This window comes from Pteropus alecto, unplaced genomic scaffold, assembly GCF_000325575.1.
Source record: "Pteropus alecto unplaced genomic scaffold, ASM32557v1 scaffold12, whole genome shotgun sequence".
Classification (NCBI taxonomy): domain Eukaryota; kingdom Metazoa; phylum Chordata; class Mammalia; order Chiroptera; family Pteropodidae; genus Pteropus; species Pteropus alecto.
Window position 1 is genome coordinate 11745122 of NW_006432669.1, and position 26186 is coordinate 11771307.

The window sequence follows — 26186 nt, forward strand, 5'->3', positions numbered from 1 at the left end:
TTAAACAGACCAAATATAATATTGTAAATTATTTATTCTACAAACTATATATGCCCTAAATATTCTGTATGCAGACACTGACTAAATCTAGACCTTATATATCAGTCCTTTACAAAAATATTCTCAAATGTAGGAAATCATGAAAATACTTTACCAAATTTAAACTTTTAAAATTTTTCCTGTTTACTTGGGTAGACATTTTATCAGATATAAACTTTACAACCTCACTAACAGAAAAATTACACTATTAAGAAGTATGATCTGGAAGTAAATATAATAAATAAAGAATAAAGTAAGCATAAAAGCATATCTACATCTATAGAATTTAGTGATAAATTATTTATGGAAGGGTAGAGGGTAAGAGATAAATATTTCAGCCTGAATTAAGCATGCTTTCAATAAGAATATCTTACTTTGCACTAGATTAATTTACCCAAAATTAATAAGTGGAAAAAGTTGAGGTCTGCTAGGTCCCGTTCCAAAGCCTTTGTTTTATGTCATATTTCAACAATCTTCTCAGTAACAAAAATGGATCTCAGATGCTAGAGCAATCAGGTATGGATTTTCATAATCTCAAATTCAATTGAAGGAAATTTGAGGAATAAAAACCCTTGGAAGTTTTCCAGAAGTCCTGGAATTTGTCCAGCTGAGTGTTTTCTTTCCAACCCTGAATCAAGTTCCCCATCATCTCGCCACTATGGAAAAAGCTATTTAGAGAGGGTTTTTATTAACCTAAAGTTCCCCTAAGGCGTAAAAGACAAAGGCAAACACATAAATTACCTGGGCCTTTTTTCAATCTATAAAAGGTCCTTGTGAATACACCTGGGCTCTTAAATGTGGTTTACACATCCGTCAAGTACATGGTCACGTGTTTCTTCTTCTCTTCAAATTTTAATTGAAAACAATCCGTTTCATTTGAGTTTATTCTGGAAAAGCTGTATTTAATATAACAAAACGAATAATTAATGTAAGAAAAGACCCACAATATTTTTCTTCTGTCTCATCTGCTTGGCAGATCTGATGCTTAGCGTCTCTGATGCTTAATGAGGACAAAACTATCCCTTATTGTCAATGTGTATTTCTGACATTGATTTTGAAATCTATGTCTGAAATGTACAAAGGAGATTCCAAAGCAGAAGTAAAATGTGCACAGCAAGGATCTGCTTTCTATATCCCTCATTTTCCTGACTCCTTAAGACTTCCTTAAGCTTGCTGACAATTACTGTAAGAGTTCCTTTCTTTTTGCCTGCATGAAAAATACTTTTTAATCTAGTCTAGCAAAATGAGTGAAATAACTTTATATATACATTTTTAAAGTCATTTGATGATTCTTATTATTAGTAACATGTAATAGCAAAGCATTCCATAAAATAGAACAGATATTCGAATGGTCCTCACATGTGGTTTATGCTACAGTTTAAATAGCAATTTAAAGAACCTGTTAAATCTAAATGGTTATAAAGAAATTATATCTTTAGTCAGACAATTTAGAAAACAGGCAGTTTTATCATTAACAGAATTATTAAAGAAATCTTGAAATCCTGAAAAGTATCCCTAAATATGAATTATAAAATGCCTTCTATACATCATTAAAGAAAAATAAATTTTACAAATGATAGTATAAAGTGGACTTTATCGAGGAACCACGTTTCTAGTAGGAAAACATGTGGATTAATTGTGAACTGGGCAGTGAATTACCTATTGGTCAAGTGTATTATACTAACCAAATATAGATGTATAGATATATGTATACACACATACGAATAGCAGTGTGAAACTAAACTGTTTTTACATGGCCTATTAGATGATATTAGAAAGACGATGTCTTAGAATAATTTTGTAGAAAGCTTTATTCCAGAACAATTTTCTCAATGTAAAGCTTTTTTTCCTTATCCATTCCTTTATTTTGCTTTTTTGTTTTCTATTGTACTGTGAAACTGTCTTTGGATATGGCTAATAACCCTGTTAAATAACCCTCTCATGAAATGGTTTTAGTTTTATCAAAGGAATGGTCTAAACCAACACATAAAATAATTGGGATATTACTTCATTTAAAAAAAAAAACTAATATAAATATTTCAGGCTAAAGTAGATTATAAAACTTAATTTCTCCAAATAGAAATTTTAGTAGTTAGGTTTAAATATTGAAAGACAAATTTAATTTCTATGGACACAAAATCAATTAAAACAATTCTTTTCTCCTAACAGCATTTTTTAAAAAATAGATGTCTCTATCATCACCTAACTTATTCATACCTACATTTCAGTCTGGTCCTTTTGGTGATTAAACTGACAACCTTATTTTGTTTACTTTAGGAAGTATATTAACTATTTCACACCACTAATGAGTCACTTGGTAATGTAGGAACAGCTAATTATTTAATTATCATTTAATAAATGGCAGTCTAACTCTTAAAAAGAGTTACTATTCTTAAAGTGTGTGGTTTACTCATGAGAAATGTTTACTCTCCAACTGGATCAGACCACCACAACAGGAACATCACGTAAAATGAACATCGTTTACTTGAAATATTACAAACACATGTTAAGAGAATAAACATATGAATAGGCTGATTAATGATGAAATATTATTAGTTGACTTTTATTATTATTATATTATTATTATTATTATTTGGTTGACTTTTTATTAGTCAACTGAATGATATTTCACTTGCAAATCAATGTTCAAGTGCTACTCATTAATATGGTGTAGTTTTGTTTTCTTTTGTTTATAATTCATTTAGCATTAAGTAATCACCAAACTCAGTATTTATCAAACAACACAGCACAAACTGCACCCAAATTCTCTCAGTATATAAGCCATTTCCTAACTTAAGAGAATTTCATTATATGATAGGAAAACGTCTTGAAAGAGATAATTCTTCATTTTAAAAATGTAACTTGAAAGTAGGAAAGAAATCAAATGCATTGGGGAGAGGGCAAAAAAACCACGACACTTTTTTTTAATTCTTCTAGAGAATAATTAGAAAATGCTACTTCTATTCCTCTATAGAGAGAAACGTGGAGAAAATCTAATCTAGAGTGTTTGCAAAGTCCACATCACATGCAGCAGGACTTCCTGGGGTTTAATTACTTAAACAGTCAAATTGGCTATGTGATCCTAGTTTCTAAATAGCATCCAATTTCTTTAAGAATCAACACGTAATTAATTCAAATATAAGAACTTTTCCCTAGAAACTGTTACCACCTTGACTATCCTATGACTTCCAGCCCGAGTAACTGAATCAAACATGGAAATTCTAAATTCTCAGACCAACTAAATCAAGCAAATGAACAAACTAAACTCTCACAAACAATAAAAGGAATAATAATTAAACCATACTCTATTGTCAGGAAATCAGCACACACAAATTAGTGGCTGGCTTGTTGGTTTGTTTATGCCATTATGTTTTTCCTTATGGGAATGAATTTTCATTTCAGTCTCTTTTGAGTCGTTGACATTCTAGGCAAAGGAATTCAAGACACAATTCTTTCTCAATTACTAGTAAATTTAAGGTTGAAAAGAAATTTATGTAATTGGTTGATGATGATGTCGGTTATTTGACAGTAAATGAACTGTGAAAGTGAACAGCACTAAATACTACATGTTTAATACACTTTGAAATTAGTTTACCATTGCCTTTGGTTTGGACTCTGTGGAAGGAGCTGCAGGAATGGCAAAATGAGAGGTTTATTTAGCGTCTGGGAGAAGCTTATGAAAGAGCTTACTTAAGTCCTCATTCCTTCTAACATCTTAACAGCTGTGCAGTTTCTTACAAAATATGTTTTATCGTTTCAAGAAATGCTGTTAACCTCGCAGTTTTAAAACTGAATGAACAAGGCCTCTTGGACAAATTGAAAAACAAATGGTGGTACGACAAAGGAGAATGTGGCAGCGGGGGAGGTGACTCCAAGGTTAGCCTCAATGTCACCAAAAGCGGGTAAACAGTATGTAAAGTAATAGGTGCATCTGCTGGGAGACTTACAGTTTGGACCTACTAATACCACCAGAATTGCTAGTCAAGTCCCTTCACAAACTTAAGTATGCAATTACTGTCAAAGCAAAAATATTTGCAACAGTTATCAATTTAAGGACACACTCACCAACCTAATTAAAATAGTCACTGAAAATCTCTGGCTTTGAAAAGGTTGTGGATCACACATTGTAGTCCTATAAACCTTGGTTTTGGAAAGCAGCAAGGATTGCTAGTTTTTTAAAGAGTAATTTAGTGAAGAAAGGAGGGAGAACAAGAGAGGGTATGTGTTTCTTGTTTTCTTCAATAGAACTTCTATGAAATGTTTTTAAGTAACGGCAACAACCTGGCTTCACCTATATCGGTCTAGCGCACCCGCCAGAAAATCATTTCTCCACCTAAACCCTCAGGCTTCTGTTAAATAACAAGTTAAATAATAAATCAAAGATAGTCATACGAGCTAGATATTTTTGCCTCCTATAAATGGATCAAACTGCAAAACGATCAAGCTCTAAAAACAAAAGCAGTTCAGCTTTGTCTTCACTACATCCATGTCATATTTCCAGCTTCATAAAATTTTTTTAAATTTCTAAACAGTGTCTAAAGAAAAAAAAAGTATACAATTAGAAAAAAAAAACATTAAAAACAATTCAGAGATGGCAATATTCTGATTTTTCTTTTCTTATATACCATCTTCCATTGATATATAAGAACATTGAAAATTTAGAAGTATACATTCTTGTGTTTCTTTTAAAATCTAGAGAATTACCCAAAACAAGAAGTTCTACTTTTCTTCAGGTTCTTATTCAGACTATAAATTCTCTCACTTGGCCACCCAACCCACAAAACAATGCTCTGTTTTCAGGAAATATCTGCTAAATGCCTGCCGACTTCACCTTTTTTCAATGCCACAAACTTCCCCTCAACTCCCATTCTAAAGAGCCTTTGAAATTCAGCTCACTTGTGTATTTCCATCTAATAACTTTGCCAAATGATAATTCTGGCCACAGAGGGAGGCGTGTAAGAGAAAGAAACAATAGAATTGTGTGGACCCACTCCTGATCATCCACATCCTTATTCCGAGAGAGAATCTGAGTTCCTGCAGAACAAGAGCAGAGAGAGGCTAGAAAGAGTTCTTAGGGCTTCCTCCAGGATGGTTCCCCTTCAAGACATCTCTGTTCAAGTCACCAACCATGTTTTCTTAATGCGTATTAGTTCTTTTGATATTATAGAGCCCTAATTTGCCTAGAATATACTGATAGTTTCCATAAAAATATAAATAAATATATGCGTACGTATATATGTAGAGAAAATTATTCAAGTTTACACTAATAATCTACTATTTCTCCATGCAAATTAGAAGTGTAAGAAAATGTGCTCTAATAGCACCAGAGGAAACAAAAGCAAGGATATTCTAGTCCATTAGAAAAATTTTACTTGCAAATTTTAATTTTTTATTACAAATAGAAAAGAAGTATAACACCGCTTAACAGATAAAATGTTCCACAAAAATGAATAATGAAATTCTATTTTAGTGTATATTAAAGACTCAAGAAGGAAAATAAATAAGCAAGCAGAAGCAGAAATGTACACATAATGGAAAAAATCTATGTAACAAGAGTAATTTTAATTTATTTAAATAAGGTCAGACAACGCAGTTGGATTTTAATCTGATTCCATGAAACTCACTGTTTGGTATATAATGGACACTAAATAAATATTTATTGTCTAAAGAAATAAATATGAATCTAAACTTATAATTTCCAAAAATCAAATTACTTGTTCTCGTAGGTATTCGGTGAACTACAAAATGATATTTCAAATCTTAACAAGTAATTTCTAAAATGTTACAAAAATTAACCTAAAATGCTCCCCCAAATAAAATTGCATTATGCTTCATTTTCCCTCAGGAATTTTGTTTTCATACTAAAAAATATTGATCTAGTATTTATCACCAAAAGAATAGGTGATTACAATCTAAACGATAATAATGCCCTAATCTGAATTTGTGATAAAAGGTGATATTTAAATGGCCTCACCTAATTTAGAACAAAGTAAATTACCAACAGGTAGTTGTTGCTTTTTCATTGTTGTTTCTACCTTCTTCAGGTGTCTGATTTTTTCTTTCAACTCACCTTGCCTCTCCCATTTTGCCTAATCTTCAAAAGAGGGAAAATAAGGAACAAAAATGCTGAATTGGAGAATGAAGCTAGATCTTAAGCCTTTGCTGAGTGTAAAGCCAAAGCAGAAGAGCCAATTAAATATTGCCAATTCGCTAGGAGGGGCGGGGCACAGGGGAATACACATTTAGAGATCTCAGCACAAGCATGCTGAAAACTGGTGTTATCTGATTTTCATATACAGAATCTTGGTAGGAGAAAACTAAGGGGAAAACCATGTTCCTCATATGAATAGGTTCCTATAAGGAGAAAATTGACCCACCTGTCATTCACAGGATTTTAACCAGGGAGGATATCTTCAGCCTTGTAGTCAGCAGCAAATTATTAAACTTCTGCTTTAACCAAGGCCATAGCCCCAGTACCTGTGGGAAAAAGGAGAATTCCCTATTGTCCTTTCTCTCAGGGAGCTTATGACAATATAACCAACCAACAACTGAACTATTTAAAGTCTCTGGCAGCTTCCAGTCACACCCCAGGGCTGCAAAATAATTAACATCCCCACTCAATTGATAAGCATTCTCAGAGCATGCAGTTCTGAGCGTGACAGCCCTTGGCCCAGAGGCTTCACAGTGAAATGTAAAAATTTTATAAAAGAAACAAGAAAATAGATTCTACATCTTAAATGAAATAAAGCAGAAAGGCATGATTTTGGGGGTACAAATTTGTTTGTTTAAAAACTTATTCAATAATGTTAACATTATTGCAATGTGGTCTTTTTTATGATCATAAGAAATTCATACTCGTTCTTGTGAATACAATAACAGAGATTTACTAATTGACAATGAACCAATTAAAAATATCATTGCAATGTCTAAAACTCATTTTCCACTTTGGTTAATCTGATATCATTTAGCCTAAGCACAAACCACATACAGAATTTTATGCCAATTGTTATGTAAGTTGTTTAATCCTGGCTCTAGATGGAAATGTTGGCAAATGCCTATAATCATCCATGATGTATAAAATTATATTTTCTGTGTTTTATACTTTATTCTACTTCTATGTGTATAAAAATAGGCTCACTCATGGATATGCATAATTATATAAAAATCATTCATTCTGTAGATGCAATTATCAAATAATGTGCTCTTCGGGAATTATATTAGATCACAAAATACCCAGTTTTTAATTTAGCGCTTTGAAGAATACAGCCCATTCCTGTCTAAAATAGGTTACACTTGTAAATGGCCTATACCCCTTCACAGCAGCCATGGAAGCCAATGCAAGAATAAAGGGGTTATTATAGAAAATATGAATTCATAGCAAGGAAAACTTTTTATAATAAACAAAAGCCAGTAAGAGAAGCTAACTCTTGGAAAAGGGATCTCTCAGTAATAAAATCCTTGCTCAGTGCCTGACATTCCACCAGTCAACCATTAAGTCTGGTTAATAATAAATATATTTAAAATTTCAATCTAATCTTACTCTCTAAAGTCAGGCTACTGGAGTGAATAGAAAAAGGGACAAAGAGGCAAGAGAAAAACAAAAGGAGTGGGAAAAGTAAGACTTTAAGAAGGGACAGAGATAAGCCAAAGGCGGTCTTCATCTAATCCTCTAATTTGCCTGCAACCTCCTCTTCTGGAAGAAACTTGAAGGAAACTGCTTTCATTTTTCTTCCATTTTCAGCATTAAGTCCTCCTCCCATTGCACCCATTCAAGAAGTGCAATATAGGTTAATATAATGTACCTAAATGGGTTTTAAAAGGCTTCGGCAAACCTGGGCTAGAAACCTAAAAACTCTTATAGTATCAGTTAAAGGAAAACTCTTGTTCTGAATTCAAAATAATTTAAATGTAGCAACTTTACAGAGCACTTACACTGAGTTGGATACCCTGGTAAATGCTGTTTTACATAGATGAGTGAAACGTGGCTTTCGCTCTCAAGGAATTCGCAGTTCACCCACCAACCCAAGGTGTGGTTTTATAGGAGTCACTTCAGAAATAGAGGTGGAGGGTGAAGTGTGGAAGTAGGGGAGGGAGTCTGTAGATAGCCCCTAGATTGGGGCTAAATTAACCAAGCACCCCAAGAAACCATAACCTTTACCCCATCTCATCCCAAATTTGGCTTTTAGTAAAAAGTGTAAAATCATGCTCATGTTAGATTTTAATCCAAAAAACAGGATTCTGGGAATGCGGCAAATGCATATTCTTAAATGGAATAATGAACCTTGTAAGATCTTATAACATTCATACAAAAGTTAAATTCTGTTTAGAAACCAGATAAACAAAAAGAAAAACATATTTTTAAAACATTTTTCAGAACCAACAGTACAAAATAAATGGGTTAAACTAAAGCTGTTACCCAGAAAACTCAATAAACCAGAAACTCCATTTCATGAGTCTTCTGTCGTTAATGTTTTTAATTGCACAAGCTGTGAAGTCAGACTGTTACGAATTCTGATTCAGCTACTTCCTAGTTCTGTGAATAGATGAGTTAAACTCTCTGTGCCTTGGTTCCTCCTTTGTAAAATGCAAATGATAATAGCAACTAAACATATAAAATGTTAGTTACCATTATCACCATCATTAGAAATGCATTACCTAGTTGTGTAAATAGGTTTATGGAATTAATTTTCCAGTAACTAAATAAATGCAGCTGCGTTTCTCCAAAAGCACTCAACCTTTCCAAGAAGAAGAGAGGCATTAAGAGATACAGCCAAATAAAACAATTGTGGTAGCCTTATAAATGTCAAGAGGACTGCGACAAGTCTCTCCCTGAGTGTTTGTAAAAGCAAAAAGAAACAAAAACCAACCAACCACAAAAACAGTAACAACAAAAGATGCTAGGAGTTGCCGCTTCCCATTCATCTTCTTGCCCTTTATTTTATACACACAGAGGTGAACATGGGAATGAAAACAGAAAGAATTCTTAGATTCCTTGGATCATTGATGTTGAGAGATGACTGACTCTTTGAGACTCTTTATGAAACATTTAGAATTGAAAGACTCAAAGAAGGTAGAAAATAAAAATGAGATTTTATAGTACGAAGAGTTTTGTCTATTGATAAAGATCTCGTTTACCCCAAACCTATCATGTATTTGTTGTTAAGAATTAGTAGAATATATCATAGTCCCTCCCCTTCATACTTCAAACATATTAATATGTAGACAGAAGATGATTGAAAATTGCTCCTGGTGATAGTTAGTTAAATACTGCAATTCAGAAGGAAAAGATCAGCATGGGCTTAAATTTTAAAATAGTTATTTACATATCTGTGTGTATAAGGACCTTCCTCTGCATGAAGTGGTCCTTAGTAACACTAGAATCACCCTCCTCTTCCAATTCAGTCCTGGATGAGAGTGGTGAAGGAATTCATTTAATGATGGGCTCTGTAGACATCCTTTTATAGCATTAAGTAAAATCCTACTACCTAAATCATAATGCATGTGAGAAATGAAACCAGTCCTATGTACCTTCTATTTAAGTCTGTCTGATAACCTACAACCACTTCCATTTATTTTGAAAGTGGGGAAAAAAGGAACTTTCGGGTTTTGAATGACTCCCACACTTATGTTGGGAAAATTGTAACCCAACCCAGGCCAATAGTTTTGGATTCACAGTAATTGCATATATTTTATTTAAAAATCCTCCCTAGCAGTATGTGCCTGTTACCTAAAGCGATGGAGCAGGCCCCAGTTTTATGTCTGATTCTAAACCTGGGCCTACAGTACAAGACATAGCACCTACTGTGGCCTCTGCTCTGTCACTTTGCCATGCGATTCTAATGTAGTTTTACTTGAATAACATAAAATAACATATATAATGTTATTTATGTTATTTTCCACGTGAAGAACTCCTGTAAACCTTGCCGTTTTGAAACTCAGTGAGGCAGGCGTCTTAGACAAGCTGAAAAACAAATGGTGGTACGATAAAGGTGAATGTGGACCCAAGGACTCTGGAAGCAAGGTCAGTCGCTGCAGTTCGGGCCTCCTCTTGTGTTCACAAAGCAGTAATGAGAGCGATTGTCACACGCACATAAAAAGCATATGGAAACGATTGAAAACTAAACATTTCTCTATACACTGCCTAAATAGAAGCTAATATAAATTTCAGCCACAGGGACTGTCTTTTCAGGAAATTGCAACCTGCTCCCAATATTAAGGCTTTTAAACAAATTTAAATTAACCACAGAAATATATAAAATAATAAAATTCCCTATATTATTCTCAAACTTATGTACCACTAATAAAAGTAGTGCTTTTTGGTCAGGTTTTTATTTGTTTTGGAGGCAAAGACCATGACATTTATTATTTCAAGAACGGATGTATTTTTAAAACAAGAAATGGGAAAACTATCAGCAGTCATTCAGAAAAAGATTTTAAATATTAAATATATCTTATTCAGAAGTTTAGTCTTTTGTCACTATATTGGCAACCATTACACTTTAGTTTGAAGGGGCCCTATTATATTTTCGGGCCGACAGATAAACATAATGAATATTCCAAATCTATTTTATCAAAATGATTTAAATAAATCAATGTTTTCTGACTAATATTCTCAAGTTCTAAGATCTTTTAGTCGTGAATTCTTTTTAGACAAACTCAGGAAACTATAAGCCTGATTTCGTTGAGTACAAATGTAAATAGTGTGACAAATAGTTGTACTTTCATTCTAAAGAAAAAAGTAACAATTTATCAATGAATCGAAATGCTTGCCCACATTAATAGAACATAGTAACAATGCCAGAAAATCATAGTTGAAGATTCTTGGACTCTTATTTTTTTCTGTCTTCTTTTAGAAAGAAAAAAATATACATATACACACACACACACACACACACACACACACACACACACACACACACATTAATAGATACATATTAATCTAAGACTAAACAACTGACTGGTTTAAATAGAAGAGCCTCAATTAATTTAAGAAAGAGACAAAGTACTATTAATTGATCCTTTTTAGGGCTTATCCCTACATTTTAATCACTTTTGTCTGCCTTTGAACCAGGGTGGAATGAGATAAGCTTGGCTAAGTAATGAAATACTTATTCGAAATCCTTATGTAAAGTCCGAGAAGCATAAATACTTGAGTGATTTTTTTTAAAAAATGAAGTTACCCTAAATTTTCGGCCCAGTCAGTTGATGTCATGGCTAAATGCACAGTGTACATGGTACATCTTTTTAATTAAACACTCTCCTAATAAAACTATTTAAGTCTAAATCACATTTTGCATGAAACACTGCTGAGAAGATGGCCAGAGGACATCCTTCAGATAGCCTACCCAAAATATTTTTCAAATAATGTTATATATATAATATACATATTTATAATTTATAAAAAAGTCTGAATTCTTGTTACGATTTTAATATCTTCCAATCATATGCTTGACTATTTCTGAATTTATTATGAGATAATACATATACTGAAGCTCTGGATAATAATATGCCCAAAATATTCATTGATTGTGTTTTTCAGTAGGAATTGAATCACGTTTTTAAACCAATAGAAGTAGTTATAAATTTGTCCATACATAAATAATTTATTTCACAATTGACCATGGTAATTTGTATATTTTAAAAAGTTATCTTTAAAAAAAGTTACCTAAGTATGATGCATATATAATTATTACCAAATAGTATATAATATGTAAAAGTGACACTTTCCAGAAGATTTTCCATACAGATGTGACTGAAAGAACAAATGATGTGTATACTAGCACATTATTTGCATCATTTGGTGAAGTAATGACAAACAAAATATGAAATTGCTAGCTTAAAAACCCTTAGTTCCTTGAGTAGGAAATGTGAAATTAGATTTATTCAAGAGAAATATCAAACATTAAAAGTATGTTTTAATGACAGGAAAGCCAAAAGAGCTCTCTTTCCCATGTAATCATATTTTAAACATGTCATTTTCAAACTTAACAATAATAAGCCCACTTCTGCTACACTATGTAATATATAAATGCTTATTATGGCTAAGTATAGTGCTTTTCATAACATATTTAATAATGATAAAAATGTTACCGATTTTATTGAATGTAATTACACACAATTTATTGGTAATCATCATAATTTCTCTTCTCCTGAGAGCTATAAGCTCTATGTTTAAATCCATAAACCTACGTCAGCGATTTATACATGTAAATAATTTCAGGTTAAATTAAGCATTTATGTTAATTAGTTGTTTGGATTTCATATGTTCTTTTACCTTCTGGATGTGACATTTCCACAGTTAATTAAAGTGTCTTTATCCCCCGCAGGACAAGACGAGTGCCTTGAGCCTGAGCAACGTAGCAGGCGTTTTCTACATTCTGGTTGGCGGCTTGGGCTTGGCAATGCTGGTGGCTTTGATAGAGTTCTGTTACAAGTCCAGGGCAGAAGCGAAGAGAATGAAGGTGGCAAAGAGTGCACAGACTTTTAACCCAACTTCCTCGCAGAATACCCAGAATTTAGCAACCTATAGAGAAGGTTACAACGTATATGGAACCGAAAGTATTAAAATTTAGGGGTAGGACTTAGGGCCTACTACAGTGAGTGGGTGATGCATCCTGTAAACGCGGTGTTGTGACCTGTCTGTCCAGTGGTGGTATTGCTTGCTTCTAATTAGAGCTTTATATTTTTAAAAACTTCAGTGCAAAGTGGTTCGGTTTTCTTTTGCTGCAGATGTACTGTTCGAAACTTTATGTTGCCAATAGATATCTGCATTGAAAGGGTCAGAAAGACAAAAACAAACCTCCAGAATTGCTCTGTGAAATAATTTAAACTATGTGTTCTACTCAAAAATTGAGAGAAATTGGAAATTTGATCTGGGTTTCCTTGTACACAGACTAGGCTATCTTCTCTGGAACAATCCAATTTTAGAATAAGTGCTAACAAAATAAGCATAAAACCTGATTCAAATGATCAAAGTTTAAACAGTTGCCAGATAAGATTTTCCAAGAAAACTTTTCTGAGAAAAAATATATGTAAAAGCTCCATGGCACATAGTAAATGCTCAACGAATTTTAAATCTTATTCTAATTTGTTTTACATTACCCATCATCCTATATTTTTCAGAGTAAAACCTGGCCGTTTGTTTATCTGACAATAGTCCTTGAGCCAGACGTTGAGGCAGGAGTGATCATTAGAATATTGACTACAATTCACATTTGTTAGATGAAAATCAGCTTTTATGTTCACGATATCACTAAAATAAGCAGACATTTTAGGCAATATATAGCAGTTTCTCCATAAAAGATGTCAGCAATATATGTGTTCTTTAGGAGGAACGCTGTAAAAGATAAAAGTTGCAGTGAGTTATTATGAATTTTTAAATTTCAATTGCTTTTAAATAAGCCAGATCAGCCTAACTTACTCATCGTGTCACAATAAAAAATTACAGGCATTCAGTGAAATATAAGAGAGGGAGATCATTTTTTTAAGAATCTAAATGACTACTTTTTTCCTCTAATGATAAAGTTGTTTTAAAATAAGATCTAAAAGCATTTGTTATTGCCCTTCTTAAAATCAGGTCTCTAAAACCCATTTTCTAAAATTATATGTAATAGCCAACTGAATAAGCTTCTCATTCTGATTAAAATAATAAATGAGCCTTTAAACCCACAAGAGACATTCAGTGCTTGATGTGCCCTAGGGTCAAAAACCCAGTATAATTTTCATAAGAATGAGATGTATATCTGAGGTCATGTCAGGTAACCCTTCTTGATTTTAATATTTATTTATTCATATGAAAGCTATTGAAATACATGTCAGTATCTTAAAATGAACAAAAGCCATCCCTTTTAACCAAAATCTTATTACTTTTATCTATAATTTTGAAATCGATGACTGAATATAACTGCACACAGATAAGCCTAAAGTGGTTCTTTCCCAATTTTTGTGGAAAAGAATTAAAAACAAAACCCTCAATCCACTCACATCAGAATGTTTTGAGCATGTCTTCTAATAGCAAAGTAACAAACTAGGATGCTGTCAAGGTCACTTGGCCATTATATGAATGTTTTCATCTTAATATTTATAGAATTGAGGAGAGACTTTCCCAAACTGAGAAAAATAATACTTGACAAATTTTCAAAGCCAGTTATTTGGACTTCATTCTGAGATCAATATTATAAAATGCCTTAAATAAATTTTTTCTTTGGTATAGCAAAAGCATCCCAACCATCAGCAAGATCCAAGGGCAGTTAAGCAAAGAAAAAAGAATATTAGAAAATTCTAGAAAGAAATACTCATAGATGCTAGTTCATTACAAAGTTCTGGGAAGTTTTTTAAAAGAAATAAATTCCCAGGTTATATATAAACAATTTGCATGTATAATGTTTTTGGAGCAGAATCTGGCATTGCAGTTCATCACATGAATTGCCTTTAGGGCTGGGGTGAACTCGTAAGACAATAAATTTCAAATAAATAGAAAAAATTCATATCCATACCACTTTTTAAAAGATTTAATGGCATTCAGGGTAAATGAGATGATCTGTGCCTGTAGAGAAGAGTTGAGAGTAAGCAGTTTTTATCACACTCCCATATTAAAGGACTTTTCCTTTCAAAGACTCTACTGGCCATAATTATGCAAATGATTGATAATTTAGATAACATTGTCCCAGAATCTCAAAACCTGAAACCTCCAATATGTGGTAGAATATTTACTTTAAAAGTGATCAGCTTTCAAAGGGAACACATACAATTAAGGTTATAGCCATTAGTCACAACAATCCAACCAGATGCAGATCATATGGAAATTTTTAAGAACATTTTCTGGTTTGAGCGGCCTCAATAGGTTCACATCAAAATGAATAGAAATGAGCTTTTGTAGAAGAAGCAGAGATACGAGGATAGGAAATAAGAATTCTAAGAACTAAGAACACTAAGATTTAAAGAGAAAATAAGGAATTGGTAAAGATTTATTAAGTAATACCTTCAGTTGTATTGATAAATTACTCAAAACTACCCAGAAACTTTCCTGCTTTGAATGTTTTCCTTTCCTCACAAAGGCAATCAAGAAAAGAAAGGAAACAAAAATAGATACTACAGTAAAAGCCTTCTGCAAAAATTCCTCCAAAAAAACCCACATTGCTTTTATTAATTGTATTTTAGTACTTCCTCTTCAAAAAAAATTAAAATGAAACAAAATTAAACTACTAATTTTTAAAAAACAATTTCTATTTTACTTAATATCAAATGTTAAAGGAAATCTAAAGAAAAAAATTCAGACTTTGGTCTTGGTTTATTTTAGTGATGAGTAGAGTTTCTACAGAGACTGTTTCCTGACTTCTGATTAGGAAGATAAGTATTAATTTTTGAGATGGTTCACTAAAGCAGAACTATGATCGTGACCTGATTTTTATCATAAATATGTCATTAACTAGCAATTTGACTTCAACTTATCAGGGTATCTGATCTCTAAACCTTTTCCTTATAACTTTTCTACGCCAATTATTAACTTCATTATGTAGTGTATAATTATTCAGATATTGAAGTTCTAAGGCAGAATAAATACAGAAATGGAAATTCCTAACAAATTGGTTTTACTTAAATTCACAACAGGGAATTAAGATACATCACAAGTTATGAGAAACTTATGATCTAAGCTATAAAAATGTAAGGAATATCTTATTTACCTTATTTTCCTCTTGAGTTAACAGTAAAATTCAGCTCTAGAAAGAATTTAAAGACAGTGAATAAACAGTAGATTTACATGATAGTGCCTGTTTCTCGTCTGTATAATATTATCTGCTATCTAATATGACAGAGAACAAAAGAATTTAATGAGGATTTCAGAGACCTGAACCCATAACCTCAATCTGCGAAGTTCCCCATTCATAAGGTATTGAAACATGTCCCCTTTTAGTGCACCCCCTTTAAGCACCTAAAGCTTCTTAGAATATAAGCCTTAGCTTCTGTAGTAGGCATAGAATGAACTTTATGTCACTAATTGTGCTGTTCTGGGTCATGTCTATACCTGTTGTGAGTGAATGAAAGTGTCTGTGGATAGATCTGTGTTCTGAAAACAGGAAAATCTGTCATGAACACTCTATGTATATAGTTTGTTTAGAAAATCCGTCACAATTTTAAGAGTATAATCCTTGCAAAGACATTTTCTAGCAAGACGAAAAGACTCAAAATAAAGAAGTTGTCAAATCTAAAGGAGCTTTTAAACTGGACTAGAAGTACTAGGGTGTAGAGTGCAGCAAGTTAAAAGATGTGACCTACCCAGATTTGCTAAACAAAATCTTGTTTTATGATTTTAGGATGAGTTCTTAAACAGGTAGGACCACAAACTCTAGACGGATTCATTCTTCCCTGCAGTTGAGCTTTTCTTTCCCGTGATAACCATTTTTCATGTGACCGAATGAATACGGGAAAAAAAATGCAGATGTCTAATAATTTGGTGTTTGTTGTGTCATATTTTGTTGAAGAAACAGAAATGTTGTAACACTGCACATTCTTTCTGTTTCCTTTCCATGCAACCCAGCTGACCTTTTCTGAAGCCATAAGAAACAAAGCCAGATTATCCATCACTGGGAGTGTGGGTGAAAATGGCCGTGTCTTGACGCCTGACTGCCCAAAGGCTGTACACACTGGAACTGCAATTAGGCAAAGTTCAGGATTGGCTGTCATTGCATCGGACCTACCATAAAAACCAAAAAAATAATTGAGTGCCTTAATTAAACTGTGATGGTGACTGATGGGAACGCAGCCCCGAGGGACGCGCCGCGTGCGGGTCTTTGCTAAACCAATCCTTCGGCTGAGAGCGGGAAGTACGTCCTAATGCGCCGGACTTCAGCAGCAGCAACGTGTGCATGAGCTCAGCTCGGAAACCCAAACTCAGATTTTATATCAGGAAAACTCAACATTTAGGTTTTCTCGGGGAGTGGGTGGGGGGAGCTGGGATGGGTGTATTAACAGCAACAAATTTCACTCGAGTGGACTTAAAAACTAATCAGACTTGCGAGTTAGTGCATCAACTTTGAAGTTCTTGCTCAGAAAGGCCTTGGCCTTCACTGCGAGGGATGAAATAGTTATAGAAGTCAATGAACATGCTAACCTGTGTCTCCAGAACACCCATATAATCGATGAAAGACTACCCAGCTGAGAAAACAAATCACCAAACTGTGATAAGAAAATAATAAACAAACATGTAAATCCTGTGAAAAAATTTAAAGGAAGTATTTACACTTACTTTGGAGAAAAATACTGAAACATGCTTGCTTTTTAACTGACGTAAATTCAGTAGAGAACACGATTCTTTTTTCTAACCATCTTAGGGAACAATACATTGCAATAATTGATATAAATGCCATCACTGTAATAAACTTTAGAGACTTTTTTTTATAAAAGTTGTTGGTTATCTTCTTGTTTGCTGTAACCTTCACTCCGTCACATGAGTTGCTGTCCAGATTGCATTTGTCTTACTACCAAGAACAAAAACAAAACGAAGACGACATTAACGTAAAATCATCAGTCTGCAATGTAGAATCAAAAGAGACTACGGGTCACTCATGGTATCAATATTATTTATAATCTTGTTCTGTGTACAAAATTGTGGTTTTTGTACCCACCAAAAAGAATAAAACAACAGATGTTCTTACAATGTCTACAGAGCTTAAAGTTTTTCTTATCTTTCTCAAAGTTATTTGAGAAATTATAAGACTGAAGGAAGAATTGTACAAGTGTGGGCCATATTGGAAAATGTAGCTAGCCCTTATTATTTTTGCATACTCAGCTACCCTCTTTTACAGATCTTTGCTGGTTAGTGGGTTAAATTGTCAAAGATGGAGTGTTTGAATAGGGGAATGAATCATTGCCATAACAGCAACATACCCTGTAATTGTGTGTTGAAATTTTACTTGACTGTGTTTTGCTGCATAAAATAATGTGTCTCTTTGGGCTTTTCCCCTATTCTCATTATTCCGCTTAAATCATCTGAAGGCACCAATAATAGAATGAAGAATTCGTTCTCGTTTTCAACTGGAAATTGTGAAGAAAATATACCCATGTTTATTTGCAAAAATCACCTTATGTTTTGTATGGATTGAATGAACGTGGTTCAAAAGAAGGTTTGAATCATTTGAAATAATAAGTACTGTAATACAAATAAACATAACAATACTTAGAGATCTTGGCAGAAAGCACAAGTTAGGATGATTTTGGAAGTCTAGCCTTGAAGGATGAGTTGAGTTTTCATAGGTAGAGTTTTACGGATGAGCAGTAGCCTAAAACTATGCATGTCAAAGGCTTGTTTAAGGAGCGTATGCAACTGAATAGACTGGAGAGAGCACAGGGTGTGATATCAGAAAAGATAACATTGGAAAAGGCAAAAGACTGATCACCTCACTTCAGTTCTCAAGATTCCATTCCCCATTCAATCTCTGTGCTGCAGTAAGAGCAATCTTTAAAGTTCTAACCTATAGCGTGTACACTATAGCGTGTACGCACGTGCGCACGCATACACACACAGACACACACACACTGTTCCCTCAGGAAAAATTCCAAGCTCTTGAACAGAGCAAACGAGTCCCTTTATGACCTGGTTCTTGTCCTTACTTATCTCTTCCATGACTTTTCTCACCCCTACCCACTCTCTCCCCACTGCAAGTGAACCTCAAAAGCAGCACATGAGACACTGCATTTACTATTTCTTCCCTATCTCCTCTTTACCTAACTAACTTGTACTCATCCTTCAGTACTCAAACTGACTTTTACCTGCCCTGGGATGATTTCCATCCACCACCCCCTGCCTATGAAACTGAGTTAGGTGCCCTGTTAATGTTTTCTCCCCATCACTGCACTTACCATACCGCATTGTAATTGCCTGTGTACTTGTCTGTATAACTACTAGACTGTAAGCTCCTTGAGGGCAGGGACTGTGTCTATCTTGTTCACAGTTGTATCCCCAGCACCCAGCACAGTGCCTGGCATATTGTAGGTGCTTAATAAATATTTGTTGAATGAATGAATTGAATTGAATTAATTTGATTAAGTGGAAGCAGAAAGACAACTTTCCTCATTAACAGTCTCTAGAATGTGTGCTAACTATATAATGAGTCAAAATGAAGCTGAAGTTTGGCTGATTCCATTGACATTGTCCACCTCACTGGAAAGGAGTAGCTTAAAAAAAATGACCTGATGAACTTTCTGATCTAATGAGAAGGTATTCCATGTATTGTACCTAGCCATGGAATAATTTGTTTAGCTAGAAAAATTGTCAAGAGATAATTAAATAACCCAAAACAGGGTTTTAGTTTGGTCTTCAGCTATACTTCTAAAGATATCTTTCATTTAAATCTGAGTGGATTAGTGATATAAAGTTAAGAAGGTATATTTCTTATAGTTTTATTTCTATATTAGTAATACATATTATATACTTAAATTTATATATTTCTTATAGAATAATTATGCCAAAAAAACCCAAAATTTAAATTTGACATTAGTAAGAAGAGATCTCTCTGTACTCCAATCTGAGGAGATGCTACAAAACTAGAAAATGTGATTTTAAAAACATTTAAGTTAAAAATGTTAAGTTAAAACATTCAGTTTCATAAAGTAAAGAATTCGATTACTAAGCAAGCAAGATCACCATCTAGTGCAGAATTTCCTGAATAAATCAAGCAAAGCCAATTCTGAAGATACATCAACTAGTTAAACGAATACAATGACCACATTTGAAGGATATGAAGAGCCCTCAGGAGAATCGTTTTGCTACACTCAATTCAATAGATAAGTGAAAATACCAGCCCTGCTGTTACTGCACTTGCTTTGGCCTTGCTTTAGGCTGCTCCCTGGTCTCCACACCTGTTGACTTTCAATGTATTCCTTTTCCCTAAAGTGCAGCACATAGTCGGTATTCAATATATATTTATCAGTGCATAAACACAACCTTATATATTAAATCAGCATCAGTTAAAAAAATATTCTAATAATTTTCCCAGAAAACAGACTATCCTAATTGTAACCACAGTGAAGTGCTAATAGAAAAAACTAAATGAAAGTGATATCTAGGAGAGTTTCTGAAAAGACAAGTTGAAATTGTGCAGATTCATTTTCCTTATACCTATTAATATGGTGCTGCATGAGAAGTGTGCCTTATCATTGACATTCATAGAGGTTTTAATTTCAGATAGCCCAGCAGGCTAGAATACTTAGCATTTGTAAAACGAAACACAAAAGTAATAGGTGGCATATTTATGTTTTTTCTAAAGAGCTAGTAGCAAAACAGAACTGTTCTTGAAAAAATTATGAATAGAAAGAGATAAGATTTGGTAAGTATATCTCAAAAAACAACAGAAAACTAAATTACTTTCCATTAAATAAGAATAGACTGTTTATTTATCTTGCTTTCATTTTATTTATTTATTTTGTGGGGGGCGGGGGCAGATTGGGCAGAGGAATGAGAAAAGGTAAAAGAGGAAAGGAGACATTAAGAAAGCAGAAAGCTGGGTAAAAGACAAATAGGATTCCCCTGGATGACCAAGAGAACTTATAACAAGAATGTTTGACATATGATCTTTTCATTGTTTGGTGTGTAATGTCTGATGTATTCCTCTTCCCATGACCTGCATATCTCCATGTTAAATTTTCCTACATGCCTCAGAATGGTGGTATTTGTGGTTAGATTAAAGGAGGGACTCAAGGAGAAAATTCTAAGTCCCTTGTTTGGGTTGACAATAGGCCAGAAATAACCCTAATAATATGTCTCCTTCCCACAGAAATGTGCAGAAATCAAGATTGAGACTTGTTTTTCTTCACAGCAAAAAATGAAGGTTTATTTGATTTTTTTCTTGATCTGAAGAAGATGGTAGATAAAAAGGACAAAAAACAACTATTTACATATAGTTGTTTTTAGGCACTTGTGCTCACCGCAAAGTGTCATAAACAACAAAATAGGCATAAAACATAGATCATTATTTAATTATATAATTTAACAGAATATTATATATAATTAAATAATGATCTATGTTTATGACAACAAAATAGGCATAAAACATAGATCATTATTTAATTATATATAATATTCTGTTAAATTATAATGCCTAATTCAGGGCTTGAGCGAAGGGGTTATTTAGGAGTTTTGTAATCCTGTAATCCCAAATCCCAAACACTAAGAGATCCTGCTTAAGTAGCAGATTATTATGATATCCTCATAGTTCATATGTTTGATCAATACTTCTAAAATTCCTAAACATTTAGTAATGGCTGAAAACTGTGTCTATAGAAAGTTTTTTCTAAAGTTGAATAAATCTGTAATCATTGGCAATCAATGTTTCAATGTATGATTGAATGAACTGATTAACTGAATAAAAATGAGTGAGTGAAGATCATCTAAAGAAGTTAGTAATCCTGACTGGTTGATAGTTAAGTCCTCAATAAATATTTGTGGAATGAATAAAAATAAATAAATAAAGAAGTTAGTAATCATTGACTACATAGAAACTTCTGCCAGCTCCCCAAAATAATTTCCAGAATAAATGCGAATGCTTTCAACATTTTTTTGACACAGAAGGTATTTAGAACAATTTAAGCCATATTTGCCTCCATCTAGAGGTTTACTTAATATTGATTCAGTCACCTAAAACTGGTGCCATTTCAAACTTTTAAAATGTCAGAGGCCACACTTCACTATTTTTTAACTCTAAACACAGTCAAAGTCTACCAGCATTGTTACTCAAGACCGCCACCAAAGCAGATCAGAAATTCTGGATCTTTGTGGGCCTCAGACCTGCACAAGAACTTCTGACACTTTGACTTGAGTGCCGCTTGAAACTTTCAACCCAATAGGCATACATCCATGTCATCGTTGGTCACAGCCTCACATCGAAATCATCCCATTCATCTCTCTCTCATTCCACATTCTCCTCCCAATATTCTCTGCACTTCCCATCTTTCTCCCCATTTATCTTCCCATTGCTTCTCTCTCTCCCTGACTTTGATATCATTCTCTTTAGTCTCTCAATATAAAGTATGAAATTTCCAACATCCTCAACCTTTCCCCAGAACATTATCTAATCTCCTAATAATATCACTCTCTCCTTATTATATCACTTTATACTACAAATTTAGAAAGAAAAGAAATGGTAATCTCCATAATTATACCTTTATCCCATGAATAAAAAAACTCTCCTCTTTGAAGTGTATGTCATTTAACCATGGTGTCAAATAGACTGCCTACTTGTCCAATTATCTGCTGACCTCTCTCATTGCCTCAAGGACTATGGCATTTGGCTTATTCTTCCTTTGTACCCCAAGTTCTATTATCATCTTGAGTTACTTCGAGGCCAATGCAGATTCTGCATTTAGGCTATAGCCCTGCAGTTCCTTGACTCCCATTAGTCTTTGTCTCTATGTTAAGTCACCTACACCAATAGATATGAGGCAGGTATTATGATCAATTATTTTCTCATCTTACTCCAGATGATGACTAAGTTCTTTGCTTCCTTTCATATCCCAGTCATTGAAAAGAGTCGCTTTTAATCCCTTATTTAATCCCTCTATTTGGTTCCATCACTTCACCAAAATGTCCATGCCAAGGTCACCAGTATCTTTCAGCCCTATTAACTTCATTCTTTAGTTTTTCCCCTAATCCTGATTATTCCTTCTCAGTCTATTTTATGTTCCTCAGTTCCTCCAACCAAAACTTACATTTTGATATTATCCAGGGTTGTATCTTGTGCCACTTTCTCTTCTCATAGGATGTGTTCCACCTGGTTGATCTCACCATTATCAATATGTCTACAATCACCTATGTATTATTAACTCAGAAATCTCCATCTTCCAATCTAGTCCCATGCATGCAATTACCTCCTTGTTATTGACTTCTCAGTTGCAACACATCAAACTCCTTATCTTTCACTCTACAGTCCTAGCCCCTCTTGTATTTCATGTCTCAGAGGGCGACACTACTATTTAGCTAATCTCCTTAAATAGAAATATGAGAATCATTCTAGTACCCCTTTTTTTCATTATTCTTACATCCAATTAATCAACATTTTAAATTTCTTGTATCTCCTAACTATCTCTTCACTCCGTCACATGCTCTTCATCCATTCTATGACTGACTTAATTCAGCAACTCATAATTTCTCACTTTTTACTACAATTGTCTCCTAATAGGTCTTCTTGCTCCTTGTTTCATATATCCCCTAGTCATTTTCTACATGGCTGCCAGAGTGATTATCTTAAAATACAAATATGATCCTGCTACCTTCCTAATTAAAATAACTCAATGTCCATTATATAAGGCCCATCAACATCTCGAGTATCTTCTCTCACCTACTTTTCATGCCATTAACACCAAATTACTATTCACAGCTCCAGTTTTCAGAGTGCTTCTGTTTTTTTCTAAGTTTTGCCAAATTTTACCTCTACCTAGAATGCCTGATTCAGACAGGATTCCTAACTATAACCAACAGAATCTATTGTAGTTCAGTTAAGCAAAAAGTGAATTTATTAATAGATACTAGACAGTTCACAGAATCTCTGGGAAAGACAGAGAATTAGACCTGAAGGCAGCCAAGAACACTACCCAAATTATGTCACCGATCTGCCCGAGCCATGTGGAACTGCCAGTGAACACACATATCAGAAGGACACCGAACAAGGGACACTGCCACTAGGTCTTCTGTTTCTACTGCCTCTGAAAGTGGAGTGCCTCCCTAGCATGATCTATTACTTGCTCAGGAAATGTACTCTATGTATGGCCTCTTTCCAATTTAAACCTTAGGCAGGAATATTTAAGTGCTGGTGCTAAGTCACATGCCTGTGACCTAGCTGCAAGGGAGACAGGGAAACCAAATACTGTCTTTCACGATAAGTAAGTGTAATATGGAAAATTAATATAGGATGATATTTGAAGGAAGCTGAGTGGGCACAAAGTGTGGCATATATCATCTATTCCTTTATGCCTAATTTCTACTCATCCATCAAGAAGCATTCTAAAAATCATCTCCTTGGTTACATTCCTGATTCTCAGTTCGGAGATGACTCTGTTGAATTTTCCTGTGTCCTGCCCTTACCTCTAACAGCTCTTATACCACTGTTACATGATTATTTTTATACAGTTCTCCATTTTATCTCTCTAGACTCATTGGTTCTAGAGGCAACAATAAGTAGTAAAAAAAGTTTTAGAATCAGACAGAACTAAATGTAAATTCTTGTTCTGACACTTACTGTCTAGCCTCTGGAAAAAGTCTGTTGTTTCATATGTAAAATGGGAACAAGAATACCTAGCATTTCATGATGCTATGAAGTTGAAAATGACTGCTTATAAATTGCTTATCACAGCACTTGGTAATAGGAGCTCAATAAACAAAGCTTATATTACTTCTTCTCTGTAACTGTGGGCTTCTGCTTCTGCCTAGGAAATAGAAAGCTACAAAAGAAAAAAGTCACTTCCCCCTAGCAGTGAGAAAATGCCAAATAATCCACAAAAATCATAACTTCATGTGCAGAAGAGAACTGCTCATGGTAACCAAGTAAACTAAATTCCAAAGAACACATCACTTTAAGAGATGGGATACACAAACAGTTTTGCATTTGGTATAGCAAACATGGCACTAACATAAGTGAGTCAGAAGAGCTCAGTTAAATATTAACAAATTCTTAAAGGGCAGGTGTAGGCTAGTATGTCACTTTGAAATAGCTAAGGACCCTGAACCCACTTGCAAGCTCTTTCTCACAACCCTTCACTAAATGCTCAGAAGAAAGATTGGGGGCAGGGCGGAAGACTGGATAGAGAGAGATTCCTTTCATGGAGCAGGTATGTGTGAGGTGAATGGCACTTACTGAAGAGGCCTGCCGGACTTCCCAGACCCTTCTCTTTCACAAATCAAGAATCTTAGGCTATGGAGGAGGAACAACAAATCCTTTTGTCTCCATGTCACAAAGAACCATTGCTTCTGGAGAAGGAATTGAAGAAATAATCCTCTACCCCTGTGGGAGCAGCAACAAACTGTCATGGGCCCAATATCCTACACCAATACCATGCAGACGTCTACTACTGTTGGCAAGAGGAAGGAATTTCCCACCCAAATGAACTACAGTTTTGCTTCTAGGAGATAGAAGGATAGGAACATTGAGAAAGTCTTTTCAATGCCAAAGTGAAACTCCCAATGTACAACTAATGCTAGACAAGCACAGCAGAAAATCTTATACTCCTACCACAAGCCCAGTACTGGTTAGCAAGCAACGCCTGTCTACTAATGAGGGGCAGGATAAAAGCATGGAGAGATGTCTCTACTATGGGAAAGATGGGAAGGAATGGCTGAAAACTTACAGGAGGAACAGGGACACAGAAAACCCTCTTGCACCTCATTCTCCATTTAAACCCAGGGCAACAGCAGCCTGCCACTGGATGACTTCGAAGCCTACAGTACATTGAAGGTAATGATAGTAACAACAAGATCCAAATCTAGCACAACCTCTAACGAGATTTACTCAACCTCTCCTCAAATAAATAAATAAATAAATAAATAAAGTCTTGACAAAAAAAGAGAAGGGCCATTTACAAATGTAAATACTACTTATCTTATTTTCTACTGTTCTTATACCTACAATGTTCAGTATTTAATCAAAAATTACAAGGCACATACAAAAAGGAAAAAGAAAAAAGAAGAAAAAATAACCCACTGTCAAAAAGTAAAGTAATAAACAGAACTATACTCAAAGATTTAGATGTTGGTTTTAAAATAAATGCATTAGGAAGAATTCTAAGATGATCCCAATGATGAGAGTACTTATAAAAACGCTTTTAGTTGAGAGTAGGCAAGTCCCGTGGATATGAGATTAATCATAATCTTATACTGTCATTATATGACAAAAAGGATTTTTTTCAGATGTCATTAAGACCCTTAACCAATTGAGTTCATCAAAAAGGAGATTATCCCGGGTAGGTCTCACCTAATAAGGTGAATTCTTAAAAGGGGATCTAGAAGTTGGAGATTTTTAAAAAGTCAGGGAGATGTTCAAAAGGAGACATGGATATTGGGTATCCCCTCAAAATGCCTGTTAATTAAAATTTGTCATATTGCTCGTATAATACTTATATCACAATAGTAAAAGATTCCAGATTTCTCTTTCTTTCAGGACAGA

General features: G+C 34.1%; 1 protein-coding gene across 4 annotated transcripts in view; it reads left to right on the plus strand.

Moving 5' to 3' along the window:
* Window positions 1-19059, plus strand: part of GRIA4 (glutamate ionotropic receptor AMPA type subunit 4) — a 317944-nt gene extending 298885 nt beyond the window's left edge. For 2 of the 4 annotated variants that reach the window (XR_001516487.1, XM_006907522.1), the window contains exons 15-17: window positions 9946-10060; window positions 12366-12500; window positions 16577-19059. Coding sequence is in view for 3 of the 4 variants with exons in the window: in XM_006907522.1 (XP_006907584.1) it covers window positions 9946-10060; window positions 12366-12500; window positions 16577-16741 (415 nt within the window). In the remaining variant the exon portion in view is untranslated. Of the gene's footprint in view, window positions 1-3800; window positions 3916-9945; window positions 10061-12365; window positions 12614-16576 lie in introns of all 4 variants that reach the window. The other 2 variants (XM_006907524.1, XM_006907523.1) reach the window with 2 other exon arrangements.
* Window positions 19060-26186: the final 7127 nt, after the last annotated feature.